This window comes from Mercenaria mercenaria, unplaced genomic scaffold (assembly GCF_021730395.1).
Source record: "Mercenaria mercenaria strain notata unplaced genomic scaffold, MADL_Memer_1 contig_3556, whole genome shotgun sequence".
Lineage (NCBI taxonomy): Eukaryota > Metazoa > Mollusca > Bivalvia > Venerida > Veneridae > Mercenaria > Mercenaria mercenaria.
In genome coordinates this window covers 65,914-77,331 of record NW_026461706.1, presented here as the reverse complement: position 1 = coordinate 77,331, position 11,418 = coordinate 65,914, and the positions used below count along the sequence as shown (strand labels likewise).

The 11,418-nt window shown below is 33.6% G+C and overlaps 1 protein-coding gene across 1 annotated transcript; it reads left to right on the top strand.

The window, feature by feature from the left end:
- The first annotated feature begins 1,250 nt into the window (after positions 1-1,250).
- Positions 1,251-2,763, top strand: LOC128553174 (uncharacterized). Its single transcript, XM_053534296.1, has one exon. The coding sequence runs from the start codon at positions 1,516-1,518 to the stop codon at positions 2,368-2,370; it is 855 nt and encodes a 284-aa protein (XP_053390271.1). The 5' UTR covers positions 1,251-1,515; the 3' UTR covers positions 2,371-2,763.
- Positions 2,764-11,418: the final 8,655 nt, after the last annotated feature.

Sequence of the window (11,418 nt, the reverse complement as noted above, 5' to 3'; positions counted from 1 at the left end):
ATTCACTATAAAAAGCCACAGTTAGAGGAAATAGCCGCCAATACAACACTCCACATGGACAGAAGGGTATGTGCAACTACATACATGCACACTGTGAATGATCACATGTACATTAAGTGGTTTAAGCTCCCCAGTGGTTGTTTGTCACTGGTTTTTCCGGTGTGTTCTTTTACTTATTCGTTTGGTCCTCATATGTTTGCATTGTCTGCGTTTGTGTTTTTGTGTTATTAGTCTTGTGCACATCAGCTTGCTGTTGGTTTCGCTTTGGGGAGACTGTGGTTTAAGAAAGTGTTTTTTCTTGTGTATTTACTATGTCTGGGACATCTAATCTTGTCGTATTAAATAGAAAACTTTGTGTTTTCATTTGACAAACTGACTGTCTATGCAAATTATTTATTCTTCTATTTGACCTTGCAAAAGCTCTGTAACTACAAGGTAAAAAAATGTAGTTTTTTCTTAAGGTATTAGACCCCTAATAGTAATGTTTAAAAAATGGCATTTGCTTGGTATATTCTTACAGTTGACCGTGCTTCGCACTGTGTTGCACATTTTTAGAAACTTTTACCGTGCCGTTTTTTATAAATTTTGTGTAATTGATGGTATTTCCTCAAGCTCACGTAAAGACAAATTTCAAGGTGATGGTCTTTATCCAAAACGTTTGCAGAGGATTCAGTATACCATTATTTTTTATAAAAGAAACATCAAACTATTGGTAAACAATTATAAAACTTAAAATAAAATTGTCAATATCATTTTCTCTAGAGTGCCTCAAGTAAACGGATTTAATGAGACAGAATTGTAACTCCAACATTGAAAATTTAAGGTCGGATCCTACGAGTCTGTTTTGAATTTTGCTCACTTCATTAAAAAATAACCTTGGGGCAGAAGTAAAACCTACCTACATTTCTTCCACAATACGTAATCTAAAGAATGAAGGCAAAATGGAGAACTTTTACCGCATGTAACTCAGTATTTTTAAAGATGTCTAACTCTATCCCTTCTGTTTCAGAGGTAAATTCACTTTGAACAGCAAGAAATCGCTTATTAAAAGATTTTTTTCTACTTTTGTACAATAAATCAATAATAAGTCTCGAAAGAAGTAAAAACTTACTAGAAAAAAAAGGAAAATAAGGGAAAGAAAATTGATCCCAGTGGGGCTTGAACCTACGCCCCCTGAAAATTACAGTCAAAGTAGGTTTATGGTAGGAATTGAATACTCTTCAATAAGGAGGTACTCTATTATGGGCCTAATACCTTAAAAGTACAAAATAAATAGTCCAAATCACATTTAAATGTCAAAATTTATTTCTTATATAAAAAAAATTAGAATTACAAATAAAAAAATGTTCATCCAGGAAATGTGTTTGGTGTTTTACATCCAAAGCATCAAGTATACTCAGGAAATCACACGGGATCGGAAATCGAACCTCGAGACAAAGCTGCATACCATTGACCAACGTACTCGATTTGGAAGATGTAGTCATGGTAAATTAAAATTTATATTTTTATTTACAGATGGAAATGAAATATATAGAAAGAAATTTCACAGTCAGAGGAGTTTCAGCGCAAAGCTATGCTACAGTTGTGACAGGCTTTTTTGATATTGGACCGTTTAAGAGAACCAATCATGAATTTCGGAGACGAACTTTCTATTACAATGGTGCAGGAATATTTAAACGTCTCAGAAATATGCTCGTCGTTTATTCGGATTCCAGGCCTTTTCTAAACCATATCAAAAATATTCGAAGCGATAGATTAAATGAAACAAAATTGATATTTTTTGAACGGTCATCTGCATGGCCGTTTCATTTAGCTAAAACAATAAGACGAATTTATAGTTCTGTTAGTTATCCTAAACACTATCCGACTACACTTTCATCACTGTACACATGCACTATGCATGCCAAGTATTATTGTTTAAATCATTCTGCTACAAATAACTTTTTTAAAACAAAACACATCATGTGGTTAGACGTAGGGTACTTTTGGAGGCGGCTGAAGACTCAAAGAAACTTTTATCTGAAAACGCCGAATAATTTTAATGATTCAAAAATAGCTATGACAAGAATATACACTGGTCGAAGTATTCCCAGAAGTCCAATTGACATTATAAAACATAACCATTTTCTAGTTGGGGGTGGGTTAGTGTACGGTGATATTAATGTAATGTTGCAGTTTTCTTCCCAATATAAAAGAGCTGTCGAATACTTTTTAGCAAATAATGCAAGCAATTCGGATCAGCAAATAATACTTGCCATTTTTACACAAGAAGGCCGAAATGCTATCAAACCTGAAGTAGAGATTCAAATGTATGGAACGGCGAGCAACCGCGACTGGCACTTTCTAGGTGATAGTATGATAGAGGAATAAATATGCTAACATAGAAAGCGATATTTTTTTAACGATTGTGTGAACTTATTTTTACTTTAAAATATATTGTCCTACAAAATCAAAACAACAGAAACGAAATCTTATGGAAATTGGAAAATCAGTTAAATTCGCGACATCATTAATATCCCATTAGGCTTTAAATCTAATGTGTCTTAGAATTTTATGGGCTATGCTACATATATACGTCTTCCTCAGTATTCTTCTTTTTTCCAAGTTTGACTACAGTGGTCTTGGCTTAATAAGCATAGGCATATGTAAGCTTTCTTTGATTTATAAAATGGCTATTACAGACAGCAATAAGTTATGAAGTATTGAATGTACCCAAGTGATTCTGTGATGTATTTCTTTTGTGTGATATGTTTGAAATATTGTGACAATGTATGATGCATATATGTAAATAAATATGTAAAAAAATTACCTATCTATGTTTATCACACAATTTTTGTTGGAACAACGTTTGATATGGTATATGCCTTGGAGATGTTAGCCTAGTGTTAGAGCACCTACCTAATGCCTAAGTGCATGATGGTTAAAGTGTCATGGTATTAAAATGTGTTATCTAATTTTAGCTTTTTACTTGAATTCGTTATATACTTGCACAAAATCAACATCTTTTCCAGAAGTTTATCTGGCAGGGGTGTCACATTTCTGGCGACCCATTGTACACTTCCTTAATTTCAGTTTCAGAGCGTCCGAATCCATGCAGTACTATTATGGACTGAATTGAAATAGTTTACTAGTGATACTACCAGGAAATCAAACAAAACAATTAAAAAAAAAATAATAATAAAATAGAAAATAAAAAAAAAGAAAGAAAAATAAAAAATCTTATACAAGTGTCTCTTTACATCACATCAATAAAACCAGTAAGACATTTCATGATTTATTTTTTCATTCATGTCCTTTCGTTCATTCCGAGAAATGTGTGCATCTTACTGTTTTTATTTATAAATTAATTTTTAGATGCTATAAGAAGGATTCGCTGATAATGCTCCTATAAACAATTGTGGGAAATTTGTGTTGTCCCCCCGTTGCCCTTAAATTTTTTCACGGAAAGCAAGCTTCTAAAATTTTAAAAATTTAACTAATTTCTTCAAAAATAATGACATTTAATTTGCGCGGCAAATACGTTTTACATTTTTTAATTCCCGGGTGTCCAAGTGTTTTTGCGTAAAAAGAATGTCAATTTATTTGGTATTGTGGTCACGGAAAAGTATAGCGTTCTTGGGGTTTGGATATTTTTTGTGACATCAAATTTAAAACTTTATTTTTTTGGAGCAAACGTAAATACAAGGGGTTTGCAAGGCAATTAATTAAAATTTGAAAATTTGGTAAAATTTTTTTTTTATTGGGTACATGCTTTGTTTAAAATTGGCTGAATTTTCGTTATGAAGAAAGTATATTTAATTTTGGAATCTTTTTTGATTTAGGGGGAAAAAGGGGTCTCTTTATTTCTAATATAAAATTCAAGATTTAATTAATAGGGAAAAATCTTTTTACAAAAATCCCCAAAAAAAAAGAATATGCCCCTTATAAAATATTTTTTTTTTGTATTAGTTTGATTCGCAGATTGTACATTTTTATAGCCAGCTTTAAAACAACGAAAGGATTTTAAAACATTAAAATTGTGAAAGAAAATATTTCTTTCGACATCATTCAAAGTAGTTCTCGTACCCAAACGTTTTTAAAGTAAAAGACATGGCATACTTTGTTTACGCCCGGTTTTTTTTTTCACGGGGGGAATTTATGGGAAACAACATAATGAAAATTTATATAACCCCGTATTTTTTTTTCAAATCATCTAAAAACTGTAAGAACGATTTTTCCGTATGGGCAATCAGACGAAAAAGAGGGAAATTTGGGATGAGACCATTTCAAACTTCATTATTAAAGTTCGTGTTTTTCTTTCGGGGTTTTACCTCATGATGTTTGACCGGTTAAAAAAGTACAATTTATCTAAGCAAGACGTTTAAGACAAAGTTGGGGAAAAAATAGTCAAATAAAAAAGTATTTATTAAGTGGGTTGGGATTGAAGTGAGCATTGGTAGCTGTTGCAACCCTTTGCTAGCCAAATAGGTTTACTAAACATTTTGAAAAAATTAAAATTATGCCGTTTTTTAATTTTTACTTTTTCCAGCGATATGTCAGGGGCCCGGTTAGCTTGTCGGTGGGCATTTTGCCTATAAAAAGGGGTTGAGTTCGAGCCAATCTGACGAACTTTTGTTTTATATTTGATTTTGAACAATCGTTGAGGGGTTCAAAAAAAAAAAAAAGGATTTGCAAAATTAAAAATGGAATTTTGAGTCAAAAACAAAAGAAAGAATGTTAAGTGTCTTTTCGTCTTTTTTAAAAAGTAAAGTGCTTTGTAGAGAAAATAGTGAAATTTCCTTTTACTTTGTCGCCCCAGCCTTCAAGTTTGGAAAACAAAATAAATACGGGAAAGTTTAAACAATCAAAAGCTTTATAAAAATCCCTTATGAAAATTTTGAAAACCCTTTATATTCCTATAAACTTTCGAAAATTTTACAAGATTATTTGATAAGTTCTTTTCTTTAAGCAAAGGGTAAAGTTTTCTCTCACGAGATTAATGGAAGGATTTTTAATTTGTCCAATTTCGAAACAGGTTCAGGTTTTCCGCAAATGAAATTTTATTAGTGCAATTTACAATTGAAAATTCTTTAAACTTCGTACATCATAAGGAAAGAGGTTAAAACCCCAAATAAATTTAGAGTTTGTGTGTATGGGGGTTGTTTTTGGCTACAATAATTATTTAAAATCCCCCACCAAACCCTTAAATTTTTTGGCAAATACTACTACGTTATGAAGTGTTTTTTCAAAAACGTTTCTTTTGCCCTTTTACCTAAAAAATTGCAAATTTAGGGTTAATGGAAAAGGGGTTTGTGTAAATGTTTTTACATTTTAAGGGGGGGTAATCTGACTGGACCAACCAAAGAAAAAAAAATTTCCTCTTTTTTTTTTAATTGTCTAAAATTTTTCTGAATTTTTCATGAACAATTCAACAAACTTGAAAAAAAGAGGCCAATGGTATTGATTTGGAAGAAAAAAGTGAAAAAAATAAAAAAAACAAAAGACAATTCAAAAAGGGAAAAAAAGTACCAAAAGGAAGCCCCCAAACGAAACCACAGCACGCGAGGCCCCACAAACCAACAACACACACAACAACACAATACAACAAAGCCAACATAAGGACAAAAAAAACAAAAAAAGGAAAACCGTGGGGACCCCCTTTAAAAAGGCTGCAAAAACCCCCTGGGGAGTTTTTAAACCGGGTTTTTTGGTGGCCCCAAACCCCCCTGGGTTTTTAATGTAAACATTTATATCATTTTAATTGCCCTGGGGGGGGTTGTTCCGAGGTTGGAATATTTTTAAGGTTTGTAGTTTTTTGATAACCGCATTCTTATTAATGGTCTTTCCTTGGAACCACTATACCCCTCCCCTTTTTTTATTTTTTATTTACAATTTAATGGCCCCTTTTCTGTAAACACGTTCAAGGCGCTTCCCCCAACTGCCCCAACGGGCGCGAATCACCTTAAAACAGCCCCGGGCGTCGCCCGGGGACGGTTTGGAAAAAAGCCCCAAGAAAAAGAAGAACTTTTAAATCAGACGGCCCGGTCACTTACCCTAGCTTTTTCGAATAGAAAAAATTTTTTTAACGTGCCGGTGAAGCCCGATACACGCAAAGCGTTTTCCGGGGGGAAAAAAATCGGGGCCCTCTGTTGGTGGGAATCCAGAGATTATAATTTTCAGGCCTAGCCCGGGGGATTCGAACCCGGACTCGTTGACGTAAGCGTGTTCCCACTAGACCCGGGCCCACCCTTTTTTTTTTGATTTTTGAGATTACCTTTTATGAAAGGGGGAAAAAGAGTAATTGGGGGACTGTAGGGGATCCCGAAAATCCCCGATAGGGAAGGAAAAAAGGGGGGGGGAAAAACAAAAATTTAGGGTTTAGGGGTTTTTTTTAAAGGTTAAAATTTTAAAATAAGGTTTTCCGTATATATGAATACGGATTCTTAGTATACGAAACCCGAAAATTATAAAAATGGGGGGATTCTAAAAGGGTTACGGATGTTAAACACCGAATTCCTTTTTTTGGTGTAGGGAAATAAAAAACCGTTAAAACGAAATCGAGGAATTCCCGTATTGTTTCATAAACACCCCGTATATTTCCGATTTTCGGGGTTAGGGTAGTTAGTTTTGTATATTTCGAAATCAGGGATTAATTCCGAATTTTGCAATTAATTTGTAATCCCGGGAAATCGGGTTTTAAATTAATTTTTAATTCGAAAATAGGGGACGTATTGCCCCCGTTATGCTTGGTATAAAATGTATTATTTCCGTTTTGCAAAAAAGGGTTTTAAAAAATTTGTATATTTTGAAAAAAGGGAACATTTCTCGTTTTTTTTTGATAAACCCCGTAATTTTCCGTATATTTAATTAGGGTATTTGTAATTTCAAAAAATACGGGGAAAAAAAAATTTTCCCCGTTTTTTTGTTAAAACCCCTTTTTCCCCTTTTCCCGGAAATTTCGATTTAAAAATTTGTATATTTCAAAAATAGGGGGACTTTATTCCCTTTTTTGTTGGTTAAAACCCGATTTTTCCCGTTATGCCAAAAATGGGGTTTTTAAAAATTTGTATTTTTTAAAAATTTTAAAGCGAGTCCGAAACAAGTTTTGTGAAAAGGTTTTTTTAACTGCAACCGAAGTGAAAAGTTGGTTTTAAAAAAAATCCAACAAATTTTGGTGAACAAAATGCATTTACCCAGGGAATTGCAGAACTTCATAAAATTTTTTATATCTTTTTACGTTTTTTTTTTTAACTGCTGAATTAAGAAATTTCCCAATATAATTATTTTCTGCTGGGGGGAAATACTTTAAATAAAGAAAAAAATAAAAAAACTAAAAAATTAAATGGGTTGTGAAAGTCATTTTACTTTCCTTAGTTTCGGTGTTATGAAATGAAAATCCCGCGTGTGCGATAAACCTCGGGCCTACACGTTTTCCCGTGTACGTTCCCCGGGGCGCGGGTATTTTTTTTTTGAACACCTTTTCGGGTTAGTCCCAAGTTTGTTGCAAACCGACCGAGTGGGTCGGTTTTTTGTGTTTTTTTTGGGGATTAACGTTGCGCTGAAATTTATAGGTCCTTTAGCGACTTTTTTTTTGGGGGGAAAAACCGGGGGCCCAAAAGTGCATTTTTTCAAAAAGGCAGCAGTTAGTTTTTCCCACTGGGGGAATTCAACATCGCGTGGGGGTTTTGCCCCCCAAAGGGATGGGCAACGGGTTTAAATATCGACTAAACCCTCGGCCCAAACGGGGGGGCCCTCGGGGGGTAGGACGGAAAAAACAGGGGGGGAAAACTTGCATTTGGTAAAAAAAAAACCCCTTTAATTAACGGAAGTTTTTTAAGTTTAATTTAAAAAGCGTTAATTGTTTTTTATTACCTTTTTGGTTTCAATGTTCACTTTAAAGCTTTACTTAAATTAAATTTTTAAGCATAAAAATTTTTTTATCCGTTGACTTTGTTTCAAGAAATTTTGGGGCGTTTGTTCTTTGAAATATTGGTGGCCAAAACCGGGTTTTGGAATATTTTTTTTTTATGGGAATTTTTTTTTTGTACAGGGGGAAAATGTGGAAATTTAAACACGTGCAGGGGTGATAACAACCGTGGCAAGGACGCTTTACGTTGACGTTTATACTAAATGGGAAGTTTTAAACTAAACGGCGCGTGTTTGGGTGTTCAAGAAAAGGCGTAAAAATTTCTGCAATTTTTTAAAATGAATGTTTTTATAGGAGGGGTTTTTTATAGTTGCTGAATTTAAAAAAGTAAGTGTTTTTGTTTTTGAAGAAAAAAAGACTGAACTCGTTTAGTTTGTTGGTTTTTTTTAGTTGCAGTGTCATTAAAAGGGAAAATGGATACATCAGTGAAATAAGTAGTTATGACGGGCCTTTTTAATCACACTTTCCCCAGTGGTTTTAAAATTGCGAAGGGTCTAACACGGGCACGTGAAAAAAAATTTTTCACATGCCCTTTTTTACGTAGTTTTCACTGTTCCAAGAATATTTTTTTTGGGGGAGTGGCCTTTTGTATTGCCTAGAAAAGTGAATATTCGTTTTCGTAAATTCATTTTGTGTCTAACTAAATAGCTTTTGAAAATATTAAAAAATTTTGTTGAAAAAAACGGAGGGGGATCCGGGGCCGAGGGGGTTAAAGGGCCGCGATTGTTTTATTGTTAACGTTGTGGATGGCCACCGGGGGTTTTTAATTTTTCTTGTGAGGAAACCCCTCACCTGTTACGGAAGGTCGGGGGTTTCCCCCAGGTGCCTGTCGGATGAAATAAACGGGGGGACGGGGGTCTTTCCACAATTGGGGAAAGCCAATTTACTTTTTGTTCAGTGCGATTTAAATCCAACAAAAAAAACGGGAGCTTTGGGGTAGCTGGCGGGAAGCGTTAGCTCCCAATATAAGGGAGTGAGTCCGGGTTTTGGCCTCCCTTTTTCCCAAAAATTTTTTTGAAAATTTCCCACTTTTTTGTAAAACGCACCGTGATATTTATGGAAATGTTTAAAAATTTTACTTTTCCCGCGTAAAAAAGCGATTTTTTAAATTTTTCTAGAAAAAAACCTAAAATGTCACAAGGTAAAAAAAAATTTAATATTTTAAAAAATAATTAAAATTTTAAAGTAAAAAGTAGCGTAACTCAAATGTGATGTTCTTTATTTAAAAAGAAATGGAACCGGGTAAGGGAGAGGCACGATTAAGTATAAAATATAAAATGCTAAAATTTAAACGAAAACGCCAAAAAACAGAAAAAGTTAATGATGCTTAATTAAATCAAGAAAAGCTTTCCCGTTTTCCCATCCACTTAAATAAAAACATATAATTTCTGGAACAGTTTTACGCAACATTTTGATAATAATTGTATGATACCATTTTTTGCAGGGGTTTTAAATCCCTTTGTGATTTTACTTATTTCATCAAATTCGTTACAACTATACACAATTTAAAAGTCTATTTCATAAGCGCGTAAAAATTAAAAGCCCCAGAAAACATAATTTAATTGGGCCTGATTACCCAAATCAGATAGTTGCCCTGACCCCAAGCCGGGGTTTTGTCGAACGTTCAACATTTTTCCCGAAATTTTGGGCTAAAAAGAAACCGAGAAACCCTTAACACAAATTAGGCAAATTGTGGGGTCTTAATGCATGATTTTTCCGCCAAACAGTTGGAACACGTTCCGGTTTTTCCCCGAGGGGGAAAAATTTGGGTCAAGTGCCGCAAAAGGGTATCTTATTTTTGATTTTAGAGGAAAGGAATACGGTAAAGAATTTGAATATGTTTTTTTTTAATAACTGTTTTTTTGTGGACAAAACCTTTCAATAACGGAAACAAGGGGGGGTTTTATTGTTTTCAAAATTTAGAAACGTCAAAAGGTAAATTTAATTTTGTAACGTAATAAAAAAAGAAAATTTGAATGCCTTAAATGTTCATTTTCATTCATTTGATTTTTTTTTTTTCACAACTATTTTTAACTATTTTTTTATTAATTTTTTCTCCAAAAGACAAGGTGTCAGTACCAAAAATTGATGTTGCAAGTGTTTGAAATAAAAAAAATATTCTGCAAAAAACTTTTTGAATACCCTTGGGATTAACGAGAAAAAGTTTTCAAGGCAAAAACAAACCCCGATGAAATTTTTTCGAGAAGCCCGGGACGAATAAGGCGGCAAAAAAAATTATTATTTATCAAAAAATGGAAATTTGGAAAATAATTTTAAATTAAATTACAACTTTTTTTTTAGAAAATGGGTACGGATCTGCAAAAAAACGCTTTTTTTTCTAGATGGACTTTGAAAAATTTAAATCTCTTGCCTCTGTCTAAGAGAAAATGTTTTCTGCGAAAATTCGTGTAGTATGAAAAAAATTTAATACTATTTTCAATTATTTGAATTTACAATTTTTTAAATTTGGGGAGCGGGGGTATGGTATTATTTTTTTCAAATATTTTTATCAAAAAAGGGAGGGAATAAAAAAATTTTAAAATTTTGTGAATTTTTGGGTTATTTTAAACTGAAAGTTTTAAGAAATTTTTTGTGCCAAAAAAAGCATACTACTAGTCTTTTGCACGTCGAGTTTTACCCAAAAAATTTTTAAAGGCGCCTGTATTTTTTTGAAACTGCCAATTTTTTTTTTTAACAATTTTAAAAAAAGGGAATGATTTCATTTCCTTCTTTGAAAACGGGGGGGGGGGGGGGGGGGGGGGGTCACCATTTAGTTCATCTATTTACCATTGGGTTCCCAACCCAGAAAAAAATGTTTCTTAAGGTTTTCGGAAAATTTTGGGAAAGATTTTAAGCGATTTAAACCCGTAAGATCTCTATTAAAATGTCCATTACGATTTTTTACTGTTAAGTAAGGCTGGGTATAGTTTGTCGATTCCTCCGCTGTTAAATTTTTGACTAGGGAAAATATAAACTAAACCCCGAAGAAAGAAAAAAGAAGTATGACAGAAGGGAAGGGAAAGGGATTGATATTACAATGCAAAAAGCTAAAACCCTAAAAAGTACCATCAATTTTAGAATGGGTTTAAAATATTTTAGAACCAGTTTAAAAACACTGCCCCATATTTTTTATCCCCGGCTATTGTTACCAATGAATTTAAAGGGTGATTAAAAACTGAATATTTAATTATTTTATTTTTAATGTAACTGTTGCAATCTTTGGGGCTAAAATAAATTTAAAAAAAACGCAATTTTTAAAGAAAACTTTTAAAAAGGTCGGGTCAATCGTTGGGGGACAAAGACAAAAATAATAAATTTTAGTGGCCATGAAAACCCACATGTGTGGGGGTTTTTGCACATGGATCGAGCCAATTGGCATTGCGCGTCTGCTTGGGTCCATGCTGTTCGCTCGTTTCTCTAATTCCCCTAGGGTTTGAAAGCGAACGGGATCCCGATGGCAGGGGTGGGCTCGATCCTGCTGGCGCAAAACCCCTTTTTGGTTTTCCATGGCA